Consider the following 24,741-nt stretch of genomic DNA (forward strand, 5'->3'; position numbering starts at 1 on the left):
GTCCCAAGTAAAAGCCGAGCTTTCTCACATCTAGTGAGACTACAATTATACACATTTCAAACAGAAATGTATTAAGTCAAATTAACTCTTTTGGTCACGAAAAGACAGGCGTGCTATCATCTCGCGAGATGTGCGTAATTTAACACAGACGCAACAGTAATCTCGCGAGAACTTCTCCAATCCGCTTTGTGTGTATAAAGTTGGCTGAATTCACGTAAACTTAAACGGAAGTTATACATTTCTACCGTTACTATCTCAATTTTCTAGTTGACTAAACCGATCTTTCTTTAAATTATATTCAAAGCGCTGCAAATAGCTTTGGTAGATTTGGGAAATTAATGATCATTTCATGGCGAACTGTTGTTTTATATTAGGTTGTCAATAATTATCATACAAACCAATTACATATATGGTTGGAATAAATAAAATATGGGCCAGCGAGACGATGCATATCAAGTATTGCACTTGGATTATGATAAACGAACGTGTATTATTTTGAACGTACATGGCGGAAGTAAAATGTTGGGCTGAAATACAGGCTCCAAAATCATCCAAGTTAGTAATACATACCCCTTCTATCGCTTGGGATTTCTCGGAGATGGAGTGGCGTGACATTCCACCGGCGAGATGATGGACGTGCAGGGCGTTGACACTTTGCGTGAGGAACCAGGCAGGCCCACACATCCTAGGACTTTCCTTACGAGCCAAGGCGGGAAGAACGGCGTCGCGCCGGGCAGAGTTGGCGTGGACTTCCCTGTGTGTGTGGTTCTTCCTGCCGGCGGTAGCGGAGAGAGGACCGGACTACAGACACCCAAACAGTTCTGCTTGCTACTGGGCCGACCGCTTATAAGCTACACCATTCAGGCTTTTGAGAGGTATGCAGTACAAACACCTAAAATGGAAACTTTGCTCTTATGGCGGCGTTTTAAACAGTGTAACTAAAATCAAGACTGTGATTCAGTACACTGTAATAGCAACAATTTGGAGAATTTTTCACTTTTCAAACCAGTTTTTGGGCGTCTTAGTGACCACTGTAGCACACCTTTGTCAAATCATACCAAGAATCAAGATTTACACATTTTTTCAGCCAACGATATTTTTTGCCATGCTGCAGTTTGTTTTAGGGGCCGAGCTGTGTTTTCTACGCCAGCGCTGTCCCGCCCCCACACATTGTTGGGCCAATTGCGAGCCGTTTTTTTATGACGTCACAAGTGGAATGTTCCAATGTTCGAGGCCGGCGCCACTGTATAACGTTATTATCACAAGGTAATTCTAATTAACCAATGCTACTGATCGTTAGGTAACAGTCAGGCGAAAGTGCTCTAGTCGAAATTTTTCTTCGCAATATGTTCTCTGCACTCCAATTTAGGTATTTTAATTAGCATTTGTGGAATAAGGATTGAGACGATTTATCCAGCCGCTTTCTGCCATCTCAGGAGGCTGACTTTTTATGCAGCACCGCCCCCTGCTGGCAAGTGAAATTGACGTCAAAGTGCCCTCAGGCTCGCATTGAAATGTCAAACCAAGCCGAGAAAACAGGTGAGCCGTGACGCTAGCGAGCCCGAGGGTAGTTTGACGTCAATTTCAGTCAACAGCAGAGGGCAGTAGGATGTCTAAACGACTGCCCCCTGAAATGGTAGATCAATCTGCTTAATTGATATTCCAACCACACCAGCATACCGTGTTTAGACTACTGAACTTTTTTGACCTGTGATCACTTTTAAATATCCCTAGCACTACCTCCCACCTCTCATAGAATATGATGTTGCGAGTGTCCATCAGTAATATATGTCTTAGCCTTTAAAATGCACCAGTGACTGAGCAATAGCGTGTCTTCGCAGGGTATCATGGATCCTCAGCATTGTGGTCGTCGTGGCCTGTGAAAACATGGACCTGATGATGGACATCGTTGAGCGCTTCCAGCACTCCAAAGTCCGTGTGGTGGCGGGTGGCTCCACGCGCCACAGGTCCATTTGTAATGGCGTCATGGCTCTAGGTGTGGAAGACGAAGAAGATGAGCAGGAAAACAAGGTGGTCATCATCCATGACGCCGTACGGCCTTTTGTAGAGGAAGACCTCCTGTATCAAATAACCATGGCTGCTCGGGAACATGGAGTGAGTATGATCATTGTTTTGTATCACCAGTGATGCTAGTAATGCAATACCCTAATATGACCACTTTCAAAGATTTTATATTTCCAAACCGTTAACCAGATTAGTTACTTATATTGTATGTAGAGCCTCAACCTGATACAGGTCAGTTTTTCCAATATTGTTTTTTGCGATAGTCGATCACTCAAAAATCTGAGCTATATCCGGACGATGATGTAGTAGATGTAGAATAGAGTCAATAGCCATGTAAGTAAAACTAACAAGCAATCTAAATCATGTATGAAAACACAATTAAGTAATATACTATGATAATGGTGGTCACACAAAATAACTAAGCACTCAGCCGTTAATGTCTGAACCGCTGGCAACAAAAGTGAGTACACCCTTCTATGAAAACGTCGAAATCGGTCCACTCACCTTTCTAAGATAGCATATGGAAGCAATAAATGGAGTCAGTAGTCCAGTACGAAGACAACAAATTGGAGTCAACCTGATTCGAGTTGATAATTGCTGTCCACTTCCTGTTCCCCTCCCCCAGGCGTCGGGGGCCATCCGACCACTTGTCTCCACGGTGATCGCCACCACATCAGAAGGCTTCCTGGACCACTCGCTGGAGCGAGCCAAGTACAGAGCCAGCGAGATGCCTCAGGCCTTCAAGTACAACGTTATCCATAAAGCCTATCAGAGGGTACGTAGACGAGGAACACTCTAGATGAGGAAACACTCGAAACTAGGACTGCACCGCCAAAGCTTAGGGATGGGAATCGAAAACCAGAGTTTGACAGAGTTTAAATTCATCCATGTTGTGTAGCGGCCTTATTTACTAGCACGGTTAGCAAGAAACATGGCGTTTAATGCTCGAAAGTTTGGTTTCAATGAGAATTACAGGATTCTATTTACTGCTTAGTGGGCCGCATTAAAAAAATTACATGTGGCCCTCGGGCCATATTTTGCACACCCCTAGATAGACTTGTAAAGTTGTCTCCTTGGCAGAGGTAAAAAGTATGCTTTTAGAAACTTGGGAAAATATCCCAGCTGTCCAAGAGAAGTGAAGGATGCGGTGCAGCCAATGATGTTTTCATTGTGTTCCTCTGATGACGGCAATGAGATGAAAGGCGCCAGATTAGCGAGACGCTTTGGTAAAATATCAGCAGACACACAGTGTTTGAGTGTTTTCACAAGACAACAGGGTGATGCATGAGCAGACATCACTTCTCTGCTTGTAAACTGCTCCTTTGATGTGCTTTATTCATTGTTTCTTTTAATGTGATACTGTTTTGCTTTTTGATTAGTGTGTCATTGAAAGTGCGTTAAGCCAGGCTTCTCTTTTGTCTGGGTCACTTTTGTAAGACAGTGACACCCCCCGCCCCAATAATTTCAAGAGATAAATTTCAGACTCCGGATATCTTACTTTATCTTGCGAATAACACATCTCACAAATATTCAAATTCTAAAAATGACAGTCTTTTAACTCATCCACTGCCATTGACGGCTAGAGACGTCAACGCGCCATTTTGACTGGGCTGGCAGTGGAAGAAGTTTACTCATTCACTGCTATTGACAGCTATACGAGTTAAAACTCAATTTTAAAGGGAACGGTAAGTCAAAAAACTTACAATAATATTTTTTATGCAGCCCCACTAGTCTAAACACAGCATTCTGATTAATATTGCATTTGTGAAATAGGAATTACACAGCAAAATCCACCCATTTTTATCCATCTCTAGGGGCGGCCATTTTGCCATTTTTGTCGACTGAAAATGACATCACAGTTGCTCAGGGCTCACGTAATGACCAATCACAGCTTAGCTTGTGAACAAACTTGACCAAACTCTGAAAAGAGGTGAGCCATGATTGGTCATTAGTGCCCAAGATCGTATTTGTTACTTTTTCAAGAGATTGTTGTTGTCATGGTTGTGATGTCATCACCTTCCTTCCCTCAGTGCACCGAGGCCGACTTTGCCTTTGGTACCGAATGCCTCCATCTGGTGCTGCAGTATTGCGCCACGAACGCCAAGCTTATCGAGGGCCCGCCCACGTTGTGGAAGGTGACTTGCTCACATTGATTCCCATCTTACTGAGTTGATGATGAGTAAACACGTTCAATTTGATGTACTTCAGGTCACCTACAAGCGCGATTTGGCGGCTGCAGAGTCTGCGGTCAAAGGTGAGCGACGTATTCGCAACATGTCTTTGGGCGTGTGCGTAAATATCAACCTTTTCCCCCCACTTCACTTAAGCAGTGGCAAATCCAAAACCCTGGTTTGCGAGACTCACGTTGCCATCTTGTTGCGTCCTTTCCTTCCAGACACACTATCTCGGTCGGCCTGCGTGATCACAGGCGGCTGCTCGCATGCTAGCATGCTGGGCGACTCCCTCCGCAAGGCCTTTAGTGGCCTCGAAATGGTACGTGAATCGAAGCCATTAACATGTCTGTGTCGCACGCATCCGTCGATTTTCCAATCCACTTGGAGCATCAATGAGCGCGTGTTAATATGTGCGTCATCAGGGTGGTCCGCTGGTGAAACAACCGGCCTGTCTGTGGTCAAACAAGTAATGAAGTGTGACTGGATGCATGCAGGAGAGCAGATGGCCGTCACATTTGCTGAACCGCAGCACTGTTGTTTGATTAATTGTGGTGCGGGCGGGCCTTCGTTCTTTTGTTGCCCGCTAGCTCATGTTACGACCTAGCAGACACAAGTGGGGGACCCCAGTCATGACTTGACTCGAGTTGGACACAAGTTGCCAACTTTATGACTTGAGATGTGCTGGGCTAAAATTTCTGAAAAAAACCGGACTATGGCTGTCACAATTATTCAAATGGCTCTTCTAATCCAATTCCAAAAGAAGCACAAGCAAGATTTTTTTCCGACACGGACGAATGTTGCTGCAGATCCATGTAACGACAGAAGGTCCAAAGTTTGGGATCGTTTCACACTTTGTGTCTACAGCAAAGCAGAACTGGCACACACAACTGCACAACTAAGGCAAACTAAACATCAACTGGGTAATGGCGAGCACTTTAAAGGCCAGCTGTGGATCTTAATTTACAACAGACAACTCTTCACCCCCATTGGCTGATTGTCATGACACTTACAAGTCTGGCCCCGCCTTTTAAAGCCACACAAATTCAACGTCACAGATACTACAGTATAGAACACGATTGTGACGCCAAGCAAACAAAAAATAATTACTGCACCTCACATGCATATTTTGTATTATCATCGTTGAATATTGCAAAATCAGTTTTAAATCCAACCACTGGAATAAAAGAATACGAGATACTAGAGTAATTATTCCAAAAATATTTGATAGCGTGCCATTTGTTTTGTTTTTTAACAGAAAATAAAATTGTATTTAATCTGAATTTGATGTGGCATTAAATTTTAATTTGAAAAACAACAAATAAGGGCGGCACATCTGCAGACTTTCGATACAACTTTATTTACGTAGCGCATTTCACAACAGCTGGAGCTGTAACAAAGCGCCTTCCTTCTGGCGTCAAATAAATTAGCGGGAAATTAGCTCACAAATTAAAAGACGTAAACAATAGATAGCAGCAGAACAGCAACAGTCTCATGTGGAGTGGAACGCTAAAGAATCTGCTCATGTTGAGGTACACAAATTACACGCATGAGTTCAGGTTTCCTGGACCAGCTGACCAGCGGCGCAATTACATGATTCCAACACGCATCCGTCCTTCCCGCCTATGAAGCCTTTCCAAGTCCTTCATCAAGTTTGTGTCAGGTGGCCTGGATGGATTCCCGGAAGTGAATTAATGTCAGTGGTGTCTGATTGGAGACGTTCTTTTCTACGTACAGGTGCCTGGTAGGACTGTGTTTTTGAAGCCAGAATGGTGCTTTTGGAGAGAGAGCGTTGAAAGACGAGCGGAAAAAAGCGGAAGAATTAATTTGCGCTGTTGGAAAACACACGCACTTCATCATGATGACTGGAGTTTGCTGGAAACTACTTGGAGTCTCAAGTCAAGAGTTTCCAAGGTGTCTTCTTATCCTAAAAAGACTTTCTTTTCTCAATCGAGGCCTTGATGAATCTTAAAATGGAATTCTCATCTTTAAATCTGTCCATTTGTAACCCTTCAAATACATAAGGAGTTAAGATTTTGGGTTTCGGGGTCAGGTTCAAATTTGTGGTTTGAAGGAGGGGGGAGGATTAGAGAAAGGGGTTTGAGGTAGAGGTTAGGGTTACAAGGTCAAGTGTTTGATCAGAGAGATAAGAGGTTGCGGTTGTGATTGGAAGGTATGGTATTAAAGTTAGGGTTTAGAGTTGACAAACTGGAAGGCTTTTAGGTACCTAGAAATGTTACATTTCGCGAATAGTGATTTAAGTCCTAACCTGTGAGGAATGTCTCTGTCTTCCAGGAGTTGAACATCATCCCAGATGTGACGGGAGACAACGGCAGGTATCTGCTCAACACCTGGAACTTCATCCAATTTTCTGTATGTTTACATTTTTCACAGGAGGGGACACACAAATTCCTTGAAACAAATTTACTATCTGGCCACATAACAGAGAAAAATCACATCTGCTCTTGAAGATGTTATCTTGATTCGGCTTTTCTTGGTGTTACAGATGAATGTCTCTGACTTGGCTGACGTGGAGAACACGTTTACAGCAGTTGAGGCGACCAAGCAAACTGTTCTCCACCCGGTGGTGGTCATTGTCGTGAGTAGTTCTGCATCGGTTTCCTACATGGTACAACAATCTGCTGTTATCTTTATATGCTTGGGAGGGAAAATAATCAGGGAGGCTGCAAAAATGGTTTACAGCAAGTACTGGCTGCATCCTACATGTGCCTACAATCTGCCACAAAACTGAAGTTTCAAAAGGGCCATTGGCAACTATTGGCTGTATTCCTCAATGGACAACAATCTCCCATGTTCTTCACGTGCCTAGTTGGGTGCGAAGGGGACTACAGCAAGTGCTGACTTAGTTCAATAAGTGACAGTAATCTTTAGTTTCTCGGCGTAAAGTGGTCAAGGACACCGCAAAGAGGGCTACAGAAAGTACCGACTATGTCCTACATGGTACAACAATCTGCTGTTGACTTAATATGCCTGAGAAAACTGGTCAGGCTATGAAGCAAGTCTTGGCGAATCATTAAATGGAACAAAAATTATCCAGGTAGTTGGTCCATGGGTGCGTTGAAAAGTATTAAATCCGAGATGGTATTATTTTAACCAGCTGTGTCCTACAAGGGACAACAATCTCCCATATTTTTCATATGAAAAAAAAATAATACAGTATGTCAGGGTTATGGTGGCAAGACGGAATCTGAACATTTTGAGAGAAATACCATTAAAAATGAAGACAAGCTACCCAGTCTGACCCTTGTCACCAGCATGAAGTCAGTCCGGGTAGTTGTGGCTTCGAGTAAAGCATAAACAGCCTCTGAATTTCACGCTTGTAAGGGAAGCAGCCAAAGAGTTTGTCTTGCGTTCTGTGTAGCAGCAGCCGGCCTGTTATTTATCACAGCTTTGGTCACATGATAGCAATTAGAAGGAAAGTGTTGGTGGCACTGCGGCCTCTGGGGCGGCAAAGCAAGCTGCCGGTTGAGATTCGAATGTTTTGTCGAAGAAAATTGGATTGAAATGAAAGCGGTGCGGCTGCCTCAAGTCATGAGGTGGAATTGAAGGAAGTCACATATGTGCGAGTCATAAGTAATTCTTAAGTCCTAATCTTCAAGTTTCAAGCAAGTCCACTGTCCCTATGGTGGAAATCTGACAAGTCAAGAAGTTTCAAGCTTCAAGCAAACGTTTTAACCGAGCAACTTCTAAGCCTAAATGTGAGCGCTTAGGTTTGACTCAAGTCGAGTATTTCGACAACACGCTCACGCTGTCTCTTTTATTTCTATAGGTCCATTTAAGCACTGTGGACCGATGGGCAGCTGAGCCAGCAGCTTTTGCAGAATTGGCCTCGACGGCCAAGCTCCGGAATATTCTCCTGTACGGTGTCCATGTGCAGCAGTCAAAGGTAACGCTCTTTGTCTTTCATGTTTGAATTTTCCCAGCCAGCACATTGTTGCTGAGCAATGCATCTTTTTAACTAAACACGCTGCTCTTTTGTACATGATTTGTTGCTCTATCTTTTTCTTGATTGAATGCCTGTTGCTGGTTTTTATCAAGGCCCCTTTGGAAATTGATCCGTTTCGTTGTCATTTTTCTTTGTTCAAGAAATTCACAGGGGGAGTTAAAACAATTCAGCCCCCAAAGCCAATTTGAGTTAGCGACATGTAATTTGGGAGGCGTGTCTATCATGAGTAGACCCACATTGCCTCCAATCTTTGTATATCTCGCATCAAATCCACTATTTTACTTTCGTGACCACAACGTTTAACCTCCGTCTAGCATGTTGAGCTGAATGCCAAAGCAGTCGAGGAAGATGTTGGCTGTCTTTGCGCTTTCAAGCACTTTGACCTCCACACGTGTTGTGCGAATGACTGGAAAGCACGCGGTCGACTTCAAATCTTTAACTCATCGCTTGGTAATTATAGAGGAATGATCTGTCGGAGCGAATGAGAAATCGCAAGTCAAATTAGGACTTTTTTTTGGGGGGGGGACACAGGATATATCTTCAAGAGTGGCTCTGACAGTGGGACAAATGAGGCTTCTCGGGCTGATCCGTCTTCATAAATCAAAGCTGCTGCGTGTCTAGGAATGACATATTCTGCTCTCCTTTAAAAAAAAAAAGACAAGATGAAGAAGTTGTCTTCTCCGTCCTCACATCTGTGTTTTATTTACCGATCACATGTTGGCCGTTCCGGTTCTCTTCTCAATTATGGAGATAAACGTTAAAGGGAACTCATGGAGATAAATGGAGCAAAATACAGCTTGGGATGAAGCTCGATCCTTTATTATCTAAAATAGATCATTCTTTCCAGAAGTACTTGGCTGTGTTTGACAACAATCGCACAAAATTTCCAGACAACACGCTTCTGCACCTGAGAGAAAAACTGTTCAGAGTCAATGTTATGAAGCCTACAGCAAGTTGGGTCGCTCTTATTCTTTTTTATACAAAGGTTGTGAAACGACTGACAGTAAGTACGGGTACATATCTGAAAAACTGAACGACTGCTTAAGCGATTAGATGGATGCATCTCAAAACATATTGGAATAAATCAGTCATTTATTGTCTAAACTCGATCATTCTTTCCAGATGTTTCAAATGACCTTGTAGGTCCTTAATGAACCACTAAAGTCCCCATTTAATGCATCTGCCAGGGTGCGTCGGCCAACGTTGAGGCGGTTTACTGGTCAATTTGCAGCACACTTGCACCTCTGTCCAAAAAAATGAAGAAATCATTTGGCCTTGGAGGAGGTCTTGCGCTCACTCTGGCCACGTATTAATAACGGGGTGACGTCGGCGTTAATTTCCTGTCGAGTCTGGTTTAGTTTGAAAGAGAACGCAGGCTATTTTAGTTATTAGCAACTGCCAAGATGACGAAAGTTGAATTTGTCAGATTGCATTTGATGGCTTTTAAAGCATTAAACACTTCATCGAAGATCTGTTTGGAGGAGTTTGGAAAAAGGCAAGTTGGGATCACGCTTGGCTTCCGCTTCTGGGAAAGTCTAGGTGATTAAAGATAGTCGGATAAAAATAATCTGCAATCTTGTATTTTATTTAACATTATTTAAATTTCAATTTATTATGAGCAAAGATAAAAATGTCAAAGTTGTCAGGTTTATTTTGAGTCAATGTACTGCCTTTTGTCAGAAAGGTCTTTCTTGAAAATTATCTGTCATTTGTTTAACAAAAAAAAACATGCAGACTTGAGTGCCACTTTGCTTTATTAGTTATTTTTAACATTTTATATTCAATATTAAACGCTTTACCTTTGTCATAGTCACTTACTGCCAGCCTTTTTCAAAGCAACTTTTTTTGCCCTTATTACCAGCCGTGACGCTGTTCTTTGTAGACCCACAGCTAAAATTACAGATAGGAACGATTGTCAGATACGCCGCCGCTCAAGTGAAAAAAATTAATAAATAAATAATAGATCACTTCGGCACTGCAATGTCCTTGCAATTTTGCACAGATGCCTGCTTAGGAAGAAATTAATTTTATATATTCATGCTTTTATAAACATTCCTCGCTCAATTCACAATTCATTCCCATAAAGTCTCATGTAAAGTTTGCAAATTGGAGTATTTCCAAAATTCTCATGGAAATTTACCAAAAAAAAATTCTGTGTGTGTGTGTGTGTTGCTAATCATCCAGTGTCCACTAAAGTGTGAAAACTTAAACTGCAGACTCTGACACCAGATCCCCCCCCACCCCCCCCAAAAAAAAAGTGACACCATGTTGTGAAAGCATGGGCCCTATGTGGCGTGGATAGGAAGTGTCACAGGATCCCTCCCCTGCGCTCAATCCCTCTCGCTTGTCACCCTCTGAAAAGACACTTGTCACTCTGATGTCAGTCTGATGTATGGCCGTTATAATCAGCGCAGCGAGAGCCCTGATATTAACCCAAGCCCGTATTTCCTCCCCGGCCCGGGAATCCTAAACCTGAGAGGAGATTAGCCGGCACGGGGAATGAAAAGAGCAGCAGAGAATGGAGACGAGGTCGGGTGAAAAAGACTCCGCGGGGTTTATTCTCCCGGACCTGTTCACATCAAGGTCTGAAAGGCAAACAGGTGAAACCCGATCCCGCCCGAAGAATCTCTTACCACGACACGCTCGGAGTTGCGCCCTGGTCTGGGTCAAGGGAAGATTAAGGACAACGGGCATCTCTGCGGTTACAGCGCACTCCTCGTTTTTCTCAGGCTAAATCCCTGCAGTTGTCCCACATGTTCAATGAAGCTCGGGTGTTAAATGGCACGGAAGCGCGTAGCTTCAAGGTTTATCTCTTGTCGGAAGCCGCAAACGTGAACTTTGAAGCTCTTTTTTCTAGAAACGGCAGGTTTATTTTTTGCTCTGTGCTGATTGATTGATGACCTTTTACTGATCATCTTGAGGAAAATGTGAGAAAAAAATTACGAGGTCACAGTAAAATACTCCGGGGCCTTTACATAGAAGGGAAGTAAACTTGTAGTTTGGGTTTGAAATCTAACTTTTGTGACACAAGCCCTGAAACATTTTGGACACGCTTGTTGACATTCTGAAAGCTCTGCGGCCAAGAGAAACATGATCAAATCAAAAGACGAGACCGTTAATACAATTTCATGGAGGGATTTGGTTTGGGAAAGTTCTGATGGTGTTTCCGCTAGCTGGCTTTGACTTTCTACCGCGTCTGAAAGTCGTCTTGAGACGACACAAAGTTGTAATGCAGCGTTTGGGGAACTCGAACGATGCAGCACATGTGCATGGTACCAAGCTGGATCTTCCGGGCTATTCTGTGAACGAGAAAGAGAGCGCTCCAGATGTGCGAAACCCGAGCGCCCAAAGTTGGCTGCGGGAATTGTTCATACCAGAGTGTGTTTTCTCAGCTTTGATTTGTCCGATTAAAAAGATGGAACTCAATTCAGGCATTAAACAGACAAGTGGTAAATTGGGTTCCGAAAATAAAAGTGGAACATAATGTCATGACATTTGCGTACGTAGCCACTCGTTTGGAGACGTTTCTGACCACCCGGCTTCTTTTTCTTGCTTCTCGTCAGCTGTCATGTCACGAGGGAACCAGAGATTATGCACAAGCCTCATCAGAGATTGTTTTCTCCGCGCTCACTTTCTACTCGTATTTGCATTTACATCAGCCGAGAGGGGAAAATAACGTTAGCACGTGTTTGTTCAGACAAAAGAAAATGCAACCAGATGCTCCAAATGCCAACTTGTCGAAAAGGTTTGATTGGATCTGCAGCTACATCAACACAAAAATGCTAGCACAACATCATGCTCCGGTGGGAATCCTGATGAACACTTGCCACCCACCCAACGTGAATTTCGAGCAATTCCGCCAAAGAAAATGAGACGCAAATAATTAGCAACCAATTACATTTAAGAATATCTCGTGAGATTCTCAGACGTCGGAGCAAGCACTTTGGTTTTGTGGTTTTCACCTGTTCCTGACATTCGGCTACCTTTGCCCGAGCACTCCCCTCCATGGTTAAGTGTATTTAGCCAGCCGTGGGCAAACTACGGCCCGGGGGCCACATGCGGCCCATTGGACGTTTTAATCCGGCCCGACGAACTTGAAAAAATGTAAATGAATAAACCTTGTTAATGTTTTATTTTCTAAATAAAGTGATTTTTCAAAGACATATATATTGTTGTAATGCTTTTGTTCACTTTCATTTAAAATTAAATGTATTTTTTTTTTCTCCGATGAGGTGAGGTTACCAAAACATTCCATCTGTTTCTGGTCTGGCCCCTCTGATCATTTTTAGAACGCAATCAAAAAGTTTGCCCACCCCTGGTTTAGGCCGTCGTGAGCTGATAAAAGTAAAACGACTAAGGCCAGGCCAAAAGGCCAAACGTGCCGTTTTCGGAGGGTGTATGCATGCTTGTATTCTGAATTGTGTCACTTCATCCATCACACTTCTGGCCCGCATGCTTTGGTGTGGCCTCAACAAAACATCCAAGGTTCTGCTCCTTGTTTTGAGGTATGTCTGTCTCGTTCTGAACTTCCCCTGGAAAGTATCCGTTAAGTTCATACCTCCTCACCGTCTAGTTTGGGCCTCTCTCTCAAAAGACACTGTACATTAGAAGTGATGAACGAACCGATGTTTGTCTGAGTATTTTAGAAACAAGCGTTGAAAGAACGTCCGTGAAAGGCTCGCGATTGTTCTCATCGTGAGGTCCGGAAAGCTAAAGGTTTGCTTTCTTTACGGCTGGAAAGAGTTTTCATTTTCCTAGATTACGATCCCTTTCAGATGAAGCGAGGCGGAGTGGGAGTGACACAGGCGTGTAAATACGCAGACTTTCCGGATACCTTTACTTTAAGGATACCTTAAACAAAAAGTGTGGCATGAAAGACATTTCCTGGAGGGACCGCAATATTACAAAAACACACCGAGTCCAATTGTATTTGTCTTTCCGCCAGTGTCAAGTGAGTTATCAAAGTCCTTGCTGTTAAGACTCAATTCAATTCATCAGACTTGGATTACATTGTAGGTTATATATAGATTTTTTTCCCCCTCCAAATAAGCGGCAAAGCATGATGCTTTGTTTCCTGTCACACCTTGTTGTGCTTTACTGGAAAATTGATCCATCAAAAAAAAAAAAAAAAAAAGGAATTAAATACAGTGTACTAAATCACAAAAATGTTCAACCTATTTTTAACCATTTTGTCAACACAAAATCCCCTTTCTTAATGCCAGAGATTCCATCCCAGGGGTGGAACGGTCCATCTATCCATCCTAGACAGACGACCGTGTGAAAGTCCAACTGAGACCGAGCGAGACTCAAAGTCGGCTAAAGCCCAGAAGCAATATACACAGTCGTGTGAAGAAGCAATTGAGAGCCAAAATTACCATCTTAAGTTATGTTTAATTTGATCAAAGGGATGAAGTGCAATAAATACCGCTGCAGTGCTAACATATAATAATTAAGACGGTAAAACGGACACACAGGACACAAAAAAGTCACTTAAAATAATTAATCGATCCCGCCTTGGAAATTTTGCCTCGCGCGTAGTTAAATTGCATTCTTTGAGAGAGTTTGCCCTCATTGTCTTTTGTCCACAAGCTCAGAACTGTGAGGCAGTCGCATTGGCAGATATCCAATTTATTAGCCAAATAAATGTTTCTATCCAAAAAATTTGTCGCTTGAAATGTAATTTTAAAATCCAGCCTTGGTAATAAAAGCAGACTTAACTTCTTCCAACGACATCCGTCCGTGAACAAGCCCCAACAAACCGACATCCTGCCAGTCAATTCACGTACAAAGCCAACATTTAATTTGCCAGTGGAAATTTCCAAGCCTCGCAAATGATGCGTTACACACCGATCGAATGGCTCCATCCATCACAGATTCCACTGGTTACAAAGGAAGTTCCGTCTTATTCCGAATGGCACCCTCCTGGGCTCGTCACCAGTCACGATACCAAGGGGGGTAAAAGAAAAACACATTTCGATCGGCTTGCATACACATGGCTTTGACTAGTTTAATGACGAGCTTGAAGAGGCTGATAGCGATCAAATACAGTATATATGGAACTGTCAGAGCCAGTGGAAAGTGGTTTTCCAGACGTAAATCAACCTTGGCATTAATGCGACTGCAACTGAAGGTTTTGAATTCCTTATCTTTGTAAATCATCTCATCACAGAACTGGCGGAGCGGCGTGTAACACGCATGAACTCCAAACCTCACTTTTCTATCGAAGCCTTAAACTAGCTGTGATCGCTGTCGGCTTTACGTTAGCGGGGGAAAAAATGTGGCTTCGCCGTTACGAGACATATACAGTCGTGCTTTGAGATACAAATTACCCAACTTCGACGATTGTTTTTGACTTGTGAGCACAAAATTCAGACTAGAGCAGGGGTGGCCAAACTTTTTGATTGGCGGGCTACAATGGGTACTAAAATTTGAGGAGCAGATGGATGGAAAGTTTTGGTAACCTCAGCCCATCGGAAAAAAAAAAAAAAACATTTAATTTTAAATGAAAGTGAACAAAAGCATTACAACAAAATACGTCTTTGAAAAATCACAGCATTTAGAAAATAAAACATTAACATTTCATTTTTTTCAAGTTCGACAGGCCAGGTTAAAACGTTTTGCGGGCCGCATGTGGCCCCCGGGCCGTAGTTTGCCCACGCCTGGACTAGAGGGATGTATGGTGGCGGTGAACTCAACTTAAACCAGCGATGACGGCTGGTCTTGGCCACACCGAGTGATGCCGGTAACACGTTCCTTAGCGGCATGTCACTTCTGATTGGTGAACTTTGGGGGAATAAAAGCATTTTTAAAAATCTGCAGCTTTGACAATCACAAAATTGGTTGCCTGAAATCTCCATAAATCGCTTCGCCAGACTCATAGATGTACATTCTGCTTTCTACGCCACTGAACGCATGTAACTCTAATTTCAGACTTGCCGAAATATTGTAAGGACGTCTTGGTGAGCTGTTATTTAATTAGGACTCTTGGCTCGTCATGAAGGGCAAAAAGCAAAGTGGGAGCCCTCGGGATCTCGGGAGAGTGTCACCGGCCGACTTCCTAATTATCCAAAGAGACCTTTTGGACTTGAAAGCGTCCATTGCGTCGGTGGCATTTGAGGATAGGGGCGACCGCTTGCTGTGTGGTCGCCCGCCCGCGCTCGCTCTCGCTCTCTTTTTGCCTTTCAAAGACCTATGGAGTACAGTGGCAGTGGTTTGCACATCCGCCTCACAGTTTTAAGGTTCTGGGTTCAAATTTGAAATTGGTATTTGGCCTGTTGTCCTTGTATTTGGAGAGGTTTTTCTCCAAGTATTCTAGCTTCCTCCCGCATTCCCACAACATCCATTTTTTGTAGCCGAATCCGACTTGGACTGGACCGTTGCAAAAAAATGAAACGGTGACTCACACCCGCATATTGAGCAATTAGATTTATGGACGCCCTGTGACGTTAAACTGAGAGCCTGCATCGCCTTTTGAGGCAGCACATGCACGATATTGTACTTTATCACTTTTATAAAACCATAAAAAATTGTGGAACAGTCTAGGACAAAGCAGGTTACTCAAGAGGGAGGCCAAGAATAAAAACGAAGAGCGGGGATGCATAAAGAAGCTCACCCGTCCCCATTCATCCTCGCGTAATCAACGCGGGATGTTCATGAACATTTTAGAGACAGAAACTGCAAGATTTGGGATTTGGTCCACAGGTAGAAATGAGATTATATATTTCTCTGAAGACCAGTCCAGGGTGGTCCATAAATCAGCTTGGATAGTTTCCAGCTCTACGGCGACCCTCATGTGGATTAACGAGCGCTACAGAAAATAAATGGATGGATTATGTGTGGATTATGAACATTTAAGACATATGAACTCCTTGGTGCTACGAAAAAATTGTCTTAATTCTTTTTTGAATTGCCTTCCGTGACTTTGTTCCACAATGCATAATTAATAGCAAAAGGAAGAGGCAGAGAAGGTCGCCAACTAAGCTCAAGTAATCATCATTCCCACAAAACCCAAGAGAATGCCTGTGAGTATTGTTGTATTGTGTATTAATGTCGCAGACTTTAGAAGAGACATTTCATTTATGCTATATCCAAATTTCTCTTAGCCTGACTGTCAACATGGAAAAAGGTCCCATGTCAAGAAAAAGGGACGTCAAAAGTGCCAAGAATAGATTGGATTAGTCCATAATGGACGTGGCAGAGGATGAGCGGAAAATGTCCTGCTGCTAAGCATTTATCCTAACATGCATCAACTAAACTCTGCGGTCACACTCCTTCACATTCATGCCAATCAATGATGACACTTCTGGCTCGGGGAGTCCGTGTATTGAGGCTTTGCCGTGGTGGAAAGTGTGGCGGGCGCTCGTCTCGTTAAAAAAAAAAAAAAAAAACGAAAGCCAAATCTTGTAAAAATCTAGGGAAACTTTGATTTATATATATTTAAAAAAAAATTAAAAGTGAATCGCAACCATCTAAAGATGAGTGTCTGGCTTTAAACAGGTGAGGCGTTGTATTAGGACTCCGAAAGGCATTGAGCCTTCAGCGCTTACTTCGCGGTTTCATCACAAAAAAAACAGTTTGGCCTGTGATGAAGACGCACTAATCCCTCCAAGGATCCACCCCCCCCCCCTCCCCATTCCACGCCAGGAGTGGGACCCCCAGCTCTCTACCATCTACTTCCAGTCCCTTTGATGCCTCACTCTCTGTTGTTGTTTTGTAATTCTACCCCGGAGATCACATTTTCTAGACGGACTGGTTAGTATTTGTGTGCCACCGTGCAAACGACGACTTGATTCAATAACGGTCCACTTTGAAGCTTGATTCAAAGACTGCGTGCGTATTTGGAGTGGAAGGAATTGAACGCGGATTGTAGACTTTCTCTGATCCTCCTTGTTTATCTTGACTTCCGTTTTTGTTTTCTGCCGTATGCAAATGACTCTTTATGGTTTAGCTCAGGGTTCTCCAACCACCATGCATGAGGCATTTGTACTTGGCTGGCTGCTCAGAGACTTTTTTGTGGGTCTAACTACCAAATTCCATATTGCCATGTTAAACTGGTTTCAGGTGTTGAATTATTAATGGTGAGTCACCGCCAACTTTCCGTTCACAATGACCAAAATTGAACTTTTTCGTCATTTATCATTGCTCATCTTTCTTTGGGTATGTAGTTCAAATTTTGTTGCGATTGGACCAGTTGGCCTTTGAAGGACCCGTCAATAAGGCCCAAAGGGTAGAATGAAAAATCAGCAGTAAAAGTTGAAGTCTGGTGAAGTTTTAAGATGGAAAGCACGTTTTGCCTCTGAAGAAGAAATACATGAAAGTAGGGAGTTTGCATCTTGTCACGAATGAAGAAAGGTTATTTAAAAAAAAAAAAAAACGAATGGGGGGAAAAAAAACCTCAAGAGACTTTGGTGGCCTGTTGTATTTAAATGTGGCAATTTGAAAACACCAAAGCGTCTTCATTTGGATACATTATTCTTGGAAAATTGCTCTCATGTGTCGAGAGAATAAAAGAACACGCAAGGCACGCACAAACTAAAGCCGATTATTATCATTAATCACAACAATGAACCAACCACCACTGCATTTATCAAAGCAACCATTAGTCCAATCATCCACTCATCACCCAGAATTGCTTCGCGGGGGGTAAAGTTTACTTAATCAGAATCACTTAATGGTCTATTCAGCCCGTGGTTCTCAAATATAATTTTTTTTCCCTCTCCTAAATAGAGTGAAGCAAACATTTCTAAAGGATGAAATGCAAATCTGTTGTACTTAAAAGAAAAAAAAATGTATAACTTAACTGTACTTATAAATCCACTGTAATAGATTTTTTTTTCTTTTCCGACCGCTTATTATACAAAAGCGCAACATTAATCGAAAATATAACAAAAAGTGGATTTGTTGTTGTTTTCTTTCCCAGGATGCCGAGCGTTTGGCAAAGTCTTTGTCAAAAGTGGCCGAGCTGACATCATCTTTGATTTGGGAGCGTAGCGAGGCTTTGGTGGGGCAACTTCTACAAGCGTGACGCCCGTAAAGTCATTTTGGATTGACGCCACAATTCACATTGAAAAAGACTGGCAAGCAGAAGCTGTCACTCCATCTCCTAAGACTGCCTCCACATCTTGATAGGAGTTATTTTTTCACCATGACTAATAAATTGACTTGGACATGTGGAATTGCTGGAATGTCCCTTTAATGCCCTCCAGACTGATGCTTTGCTTTCATTTTTGTTTAAAAAAAAAAAAAAGTTTGGCTAATTCTTCATCATGTGAAAATGGTGTGGGTTGGGGGTATTTATTTTTACTTTAACCCAACCGAAAACATCTCATTTGAATAAGGATCATTTGTATGTGGAACAAACACTACGACACACGTGCGGACAGACCACTTATTTTGGTACCCTTTCATCTGATGCTTACAAGCATCAGGTGATACAATTATGAATACAATTTTTTTTTTTTTGGTAGGGCACACGCACACATACTACTGTAGTTTTACATTATATAAATATAAAAACAAGCTGTGTACATTTTTCTGTATTTTTTTAGGGATTTTTGAAAAATAAAAGCAGTGTCATCAACACTGAAAACAAAATATTAGTTTTTATTTTGTTGATGCTTATTGATGACTTAAAAAAGTATAATAATGAAAGTTAAAGTATCTTTGATCATTTTTAAAAAGTACAAATAATTGAATAAAATGTATATATTACTATATATGTTGAATAGGAAATGTATAAAGCAAACATTTTATATCATTTTACATATTTTCCAAGTAATTCAAATGCAAAAGTAAAATTATGTATTTTTCACAACTGTCATATAATAAAAAATTATAAAAACAATACAAGCAAAATGTAAAAATTTTTTCATAGTCAATTTTTCAATAAACAGTGTTGGTAATAAAAACCGTGATTGAATCTAGAGAACTACACTACCTTCATTTCTAGTGAAATGCTGCCCTCTGGCAGGACTAAAGTGGTCATTGCAGTCACAGTTGATACGCCTGGTCAGTCAACACATTTCACTTGTTTAGTGGGAAACAACAAATAGGGGGGGGGGCTCTCCCCTTCAAGTGTCATCAAAGATGAACGAAAGAAAATAAAATGTCTTCATTCCAAAACTTACCTTTTCCTGGAGAGCTTTTGAACATGTAGACTTTGATGGAAATGTCAAGTTTATTTATAAAAACGCATATGTGGAAACAAAACCTGACACAACACCATTAAATTCACATACAGTACGGTACTGTGCTTTTAAATATTTAAAAATGTACATATTTTGTCTCGTCTTGGTTCTCCCGAGTTTGTCCTTTTTTTTTTTTCTCCCCCATCTCTGCTCCACTCTCGATGGAATCCGAGTTTCGCACCAGACGAAATGGATGCAACGACTTCCTATGTCCGCTGGAGCCTCAATTGGTTTGGATTTGTTGTGTTCAATGAGTGGATGTGTTGCGTAAATACTTGTTGGGGTGTTCTCAGTGATGTGTGGAGACGGTCTGGCCGGTGGTGTCCACGTTGAGCTGCTTCATGGACTCCGAGGCCTCGTCAACTGCTTCACTCTCCTCTGAAACACAACACAAAGTGAATTCTCATTCTTGAAGCGGTACGGTCTCATTTGATTTCTAAGTCTTGTACAGTTGAGACATGTGAACAGCTGTCCGCTGTATTGACAGATGTTCAATTCTGAAGTCAAAGACGTGTGCAAATCTGGAGAATTTAGTGACTTATGTGACCAACCAGTGACTTGGTTGCTTTGCGCTTGGTGCTGCTCTCGCTGCTCTTGAAGCTTCTTGCAGACTTTCTTATGAGTGAACCAATGCGACTTCTGACAGGCTTGGCCACAATAGATCACCTGGTGGTAAAAAAATAAAATAAAATAAAAAACATACAGTATAATGTGGAAGAAATAAATGTGGCCTTAAAATATTGTTACCTATACCAAGGAAATTAACATCTCATCTTTATGGTCAAATTTGTGTCTGCAGTTTTGATACGTTCACATTTAATTTATTTTTTATTATTTTTCATTTAATGATAGGTACTAAACGGTATTTTTCCAATTTTTTTTAATTAAAAATTATTTTAAAAAAATATTGGAAAAACAAAATAGTTTCTGCATTGTGGGGGGGGGCAAAGAAAAACCCCCCACACATATAACCGCCATTTCTCACCAAATTCCGTAGTAACTTGTTATAAATATGCAGGATGTGCTCATGTTTGTTTCCAGTACGATGTAAAATAGAAGTGAGCACTCACCATTTTACAAATGGAGCATCTTTTTTGGGCTCCTTTGTCGCCACACGTGGTGCAGAACTCTGCGTCCATGAAGCCGACCTGACCCGTGATCGCTTGCGTCAGCACCGACAGAGCTGTGGGGTCGTTGCCCTGTCGTGGCGGGAGAGCAGAGGAAGAAAAATAATCATTTTATTCTATTTATTTATTTTACATAATTTTCATATTCAAAAAAGTCTGGTGTTTTGACATATTTTTAGTAAATAAGTGTTAGTAATTAAAAACAGCTTTAAGTCAGCTGTAAGGTTGTTGCCCTTTCATGGTGGCAAATGACCGCATTTACTGTCATTTCTGTGTATTGCAAGTATGGCTTTAAGGGGCGGGGCCTCACGAGTGACATCCTTGTGAAAGCATTTTGGGAACTGGGGCTTCCTTGGCCACATGTGCTGGCACTACAGTGCACACCGCATACTTTGCATATTTGTATTATTGACACTTAATATTTCTGAAAGACTCAGTGTGCATGTCCTAAATATATATTATGTCATCGTGTCTTCGTTGCCGTCGTATTAAAGGTACAGGCGGAGAACTCACGATGCTGACGGGTGCGATGCTGCGCACCAGCTGCTGCAGCAGCGTGGCGTCGCAGTAGGGGAACTTGCGCACACACTCGCGGATGAACTTTTCCTGGTACACCGGGAAGCCGTCGCCGTCTCGGCCCTTCAGCAGGCTGCGGGGAGGAAAACAAAGTCGAGTCACTTTCGATTTAATGTAAACGAAATGATAAGTCACTTTGTAAGACTGTTGAGCTAAGATGCACAGAATGAGAAGTCAATTTCTTAGCACGACTCACAAAAAGTGAACAGAATAAGCTGCCGCTAAATTGCAGTCCATATTTCAGAATTACTGTAACGTCGCCCACATCGTCTGCGGTCGCTGACCTTTTGATGAGCCCGTCCAGCTGGTCGTCGCGCTCGTTGAGGAAAGAGGCGCACTTGGCCAGCACGCAGCTGATGTAGTGCATCTTCATGGCCAGCACCTCGTTCATGTCGCGCTGCTTCATGCACTTCTCGCAGATGAGCTCCATCACGCGACGACACTTGTCCAAGGCCGAGGGCGAGGCGAGCAGCGCATTCTCCTTCACCAGTAGCACCATCTGACACAGCAAATGACGGCACGACACCAGAGGGGGCTTTTGGCAAATGCTCTTTTCACGTCTCTACTATATTTTCAGACACTTTTATTACGCTATAATCTGCGGCTAAGAAGTTAATTACACTGCACTTCTCGTGTTACCTTAACAGGGTTGAGGTTGGTACTCATGATGATCTTGTGTAGGGGTCCAGCCAGCTTAGGGGGCAATTTGGGTTCCTTCTCCAGACCTTGAGCTTTGGTGTAGTAGTCAAGTCGGGCACGAGAGAAGAAGTTGTTGATCACCGTCACGCAGTCGTGTTGCCCTGGACAGCAAGATGCCATTCAATTATTAAACTTTTACGAGCAGGAGAACTAAAGTAAATGACTATTCAAATGGAAATGGAATAGAGCTTCATTTTTTTAATGTCCACCCTGACTCTACGAAAAGTTAAAAAAAAAAAAAAAAAGCCCAAGCAGCAGCTCGGCACTTGGAGAAAAAAAAATCATAAGCTAACGCACTTGTGTGCGTAGGTTGTCCACACATACCAACAAAGGCGGCCATCTGCGCTGCGGTCCTCCCCACAGAGTTGACCACGTCCGTCTCAGCCCCGGCGTCCAACATCATCCACGTGATGTCCGTCTTCCCTGCGAGGGCAAACAAAAACGACGATGGTTGTCGCGTGAGTGACGTGGCACGTACGCTTCGCCTTTTTATTTGGGCCGTCAACCAACCCGAGAGTCCGGCGAACATGAGCGCGGTGTAGCCGTGCTCGTGGTGGTTGCAGTTGACGTCGGCGCCGTGCCTCAGCAGCAGCTTGCACATGTCGGCTTTACCCTTGTAGGCGGCGTGCATCAGTGGTGTCATGCCATACTGTGCCGGGAGAGACACGCAATCAAGATGGCGGCTGAAGGTTCGACATTAACAGTGGCCTGAGTGATGATTAATTTCGTATGACTTTTGGAGCATATTTTTCCAAAATTCTTTAGTTGACCTCCAAATTGTACCACTTTCCGAAGTTATTTGACAAAAAAAAAAATACACCGTATTAAGTTTCAGGGATCATTGTAAAAAAAATGGCATAAATAAAACAAAAAAATAGATAATACTTTTAGACTCAAGACAGTAAAAAAATGCTTCCGACATCTGACTTTGACAAAAGCGAGAAGATTGAAGGGAAAACAGAGAGAGGATGTGAACATGTCAAATGGAAGTTAAAAAAAATAAATCAGCTACTCAATGATAACATTTTTATATTTGATGCTTGATTATCCAACACGGCTTTGCACTTTGCTCAGATTTTAGCAACCTATGATTTTGCCTATTTTTTTAGAAAACTAAAATAAATGTCTCATTAAAGGTGGGAAAAGTTAAATGCAATGTTTTCCGAGTACCTCATCCAAGCAGTTGACTTTGACATCTTTGCAGCCCAGCAGTCTGGACGCCTCTTGCACATTTCCTGCAGCAAAGCAACAACCATCTAAGTTAAAACATATATAATTAACCTTTCTGCTACATTTTTTGTATTCATACGTGGACTGTTTTCACTTATTTTTACAGCGGGTTTAATATTATCGGACTGCAACCGAGACAATTAGCATGTTGACATATGCCAAGAGTCCATTGTCGATGGATGTAACAGCGATAAGCTAGTCACTGAAAGTGAGAGGAAACCCACGCAGGCACGGGGAGAACATGCAAACTCCACACAGGAAGGCTGCAGCCGGACTCGAACTCTGCACCTCAACTCTGGGGCCATCTTGCCAACCAGTTATAATATGGTAAATTATAATAAATAAACCGGAAGTACGGCAAGTTTTTTTTTTCTTTCATCTGCGGTCTAAAGTGGCCGCGGTCCGGTGGTTGGGGACCCTTCTCTAGAACTTGAGTTGACAACTGAGTATCGAATTTAAACAAGACGTAAATATGCAACATTAGCTGGAAAGTACATTACATGTGATGTTAAGTAGATATAACAGAGATTCATACATTACAAATGGTTATAGTAGATTCATTTAATTATGTTAGAGAGTTTAGATATGTAGCTGAAAAAGCCAAAATGCTGTCCGTACTGGAAAAGGCTCCGTTTAAGGTATAACCAAAACTATAAACGCAACAGCGTCTAAAATATATATTAGTCTCTCTTAGTGTGGCGTATCATACAAGCTAACTCGTGCTAGCCGCACTATATTGCATTGTGGGGGATTACTTACCTGTCGTGATAACGTCAAACAACTCCTTTTCCCTAGGGGACAAGTCTCCTTTCTTGGCCGCACACATTTGGGCGATGTACAACGGACGGGAGCACTCAAATTCCTCGAAAAGACAAGTAACGGCGGCCTCTTGGTTGTTTAAAAAGATGAATACCGCACGTCAAGAGATGTTAGAACACGAGTAGCAAGACGAGCTCAGCTGTTATTGTCGTGGGGGATGTACCATTGTGGAGGTGGAAGAGTTATTCGACGGGTAATGTAATTAGCTAACAAATTAAAAAAATAAAAACGTACTATCGGTTAATTTTTAATGATTAAAACATATACATAGTAATATTGCAACAGGTGGTTGAAATTGTTAGTGTGAACGGATTCAAAAGTGATGCACGCCCCCCCTTTTCTATGAATTACTCACGCCCATCCGTGACGTTTCTAGAAAGTTTATTCATTGCGTCTCGACCAGGGGGGTGAGAGATTAATTGAAAGCGGAATTCTGTAATTTTGAAAAATCAAAATGATATTTAAGAATAACATAGTTATGAGTTATAATGAGTTTTACGTTGGTGTGTTGCTCAATAAACATTTTGGTTTAACTATACCGAGATTCAATTTATAAGAGTGACTTGACGAAATTACAAAATAATTGACGATCCTTTCAATTGATTGAACATTGTCCTAACATATAAAGTACAACTCAAAGATTGCAACACGGCTCTCTGGAGAACTAAGCCATCCAGGAAAATGCTCGTTTAGGGGTCTCATAATAGTCTTTCGGAGAGCTCGTTCTTCCCACACATCACGAATGCAGTGAACGCACCATCCAGCCAATTTGAATAAAGTGCTGCCACCTACCGACGGAGAAAAGAACTTATCCCTCGTATGTATAGAATACAGTGGTGACTTGGGATGAAAATGAATTCGTTCTGCGGTCATCTTTCCCTAATGAAATGAAACCGAAGGAAATTGCAACTCTTTTTTATGAACAGTAATGCCAGTGTTCG

The 24,741-nt window shown here is 42.2% G+C and overlaps 3 protein-coding genes across 5 annotated transcripts in view; 1 reads left to right on the forward strand and 2 right to left on the reverse strand.

The window, feature by feature from the left end:
- meox2a (mesenchyme homeobox 2a) overlaps positions 1–1,278 on the reverse strand; it is a 32,333-nt gene extending 31,055 nt beyond the window's left edge. Inside the window, exon 1 of the mRNA XM_088306137.1 lies at positions 571–1,278. The gene's annotated coding sequence lies outside the window, so the exon portion shown is untranslated. The remainder of the gene's footprint in view (positions 1–570) is intronic.
- Positions 516–18,338, forward strand: crppa (CDP-L-ribitol pyrophosphorylase A). Of its 3 annotated transcripts, XM_088306135.1 has the most exons (11): positions 728–875; positions 1,115–1,266; positions 1,842–2,115; positions 2,651–2,800; positions 4,056–4,160; positions 4,234–4,279; positions 4,421–4,518; positions 6,492–6,569; positions 6,703–6,795; positions 7,987–8,103; positions 18,083–18,338. In XM_088306135.1, the coding sequence occupies exons 2-11, from the start codon at positions 1,217–1,219 to the stop codon at positions 18,185–18,187; spliced, it is 1,116 nt and encodes a 371-aa protein (XP_088162261.1). In that variant the 5' UTR covers positions 728–875; positions 1,115–1,216; the 3' UTR covers positions 18,188–18,338. The 3 variants fall into 3 exon arrangements, 2 of the variants coding, with proteins under 2 accessions (XP_088162259.1, XP_088162261.1); XM_088306133.1 differs by lacking the exon at positions 1,115–1,266 and having other exon boundaries at positions 516–875; XR_015845566.1 differs by lacking the exons at positions 1,115–1,266; positions 18,083–18,338 and having other exon boundaries at positions 516–875; positions 6,703–7,915; positions 7,987–8,104.
- Positions 18,339–19,320: 982 nt separating this feature from the next.
- Positions 19,321–24,118, reverse strand: ankmy2a (ankyrin repeat and MYND domain containing 2a). Its single transcript, XM_088306136.1, has 10 exons — positions 23,741–24,118; positions 22,922–22,986; positions 22,262–22,400; positions 22,076–22,174; positions 21,692–21,852; positions 21,337–21,551; positions 20,990–21,125; positions 20,420–20,548; positions 19,901–20,015; positions 19,321–19,727 (listed from the first exon to the last, which is right to left on the reverse strand). The coding sequence occupies exons 1-10, from the start codon at positions 23,805–23,807 to the stop codon at positions 19,639–19,641; spliced, it is 1,215 nt and encodes a 404-aa protein (XP_088162262.1). The 5' UTR covers positions 23,808–24,118; the 3' UTR covers positions 19,321–19,638.
- Between the last annotated feature and the right edge of the window lie 623 nt (positions 24,119–24,741).

The sequence above is a fragment of the Idiotropiscis lumnitzeri genome, chromosome 10, assembly GCF_059441095.1.
Source record: "Idiotropiscis lumnitzeri isolate Australia: NSW breed Sydney's pygmy pipehorse chromosome 10, RoL_Ilum_1.0, whole genome shotgun sequence".
In the NCBI taxonomy this organism is placed as follows: domain Eukaryota; kingdom Metazoa; phylum Chordata; class Actinopteri; order Syngnathiformes; family Syngnathidae; genus Idiotropiscis; species Idiotropiscis lumnitzeri.

Bases quoted from the DNA above. Each gene is read 5' to 3' on its own strand.
- crppa (XM_088306133.1), top strand. From the start codon at position 628: ATGATGGACGTGCAGGGCGTTGACACTTTGCGTGAGGAACCAGGCAGG. The intron at 2,116-2,650 runs GTGAGTATGATC...CCCCTCCCCCAG, and splicing joins TGGCTGCTCGGGAACATGGA to GCGTCGGGGGCCATCCGACC. The intron at 4,161-4,233 runs GTGACTTGCTCA...GATGTACTTCAG, and splicing joins GCCCGCCCACGTTGTGGAAG to GTCACCTACAAGCGCGATTT.
- ankmy2a (XM_088306136.1), bottom strand. From the start codon at position 23,807: ATGTGTGCGGCCAAGAAAGGAGACTTGTCCCCTAGGGAAAAGGAGTTG. The intron at 22,175-22,261 runs GTTGGTTGACGG...TTGCCCTCGCAG, and splicing joins CATGTTCGCCGGACTCTCGG to GGAAGACGGACATCACGTGG. The intron at 20,549-20,989 runs GTGAGTTCTCCG...CCGCCACGACAG, and splicing joins GCATCGCACCCGTCAGCATC to GGCAACGACCCCACAGCTCT.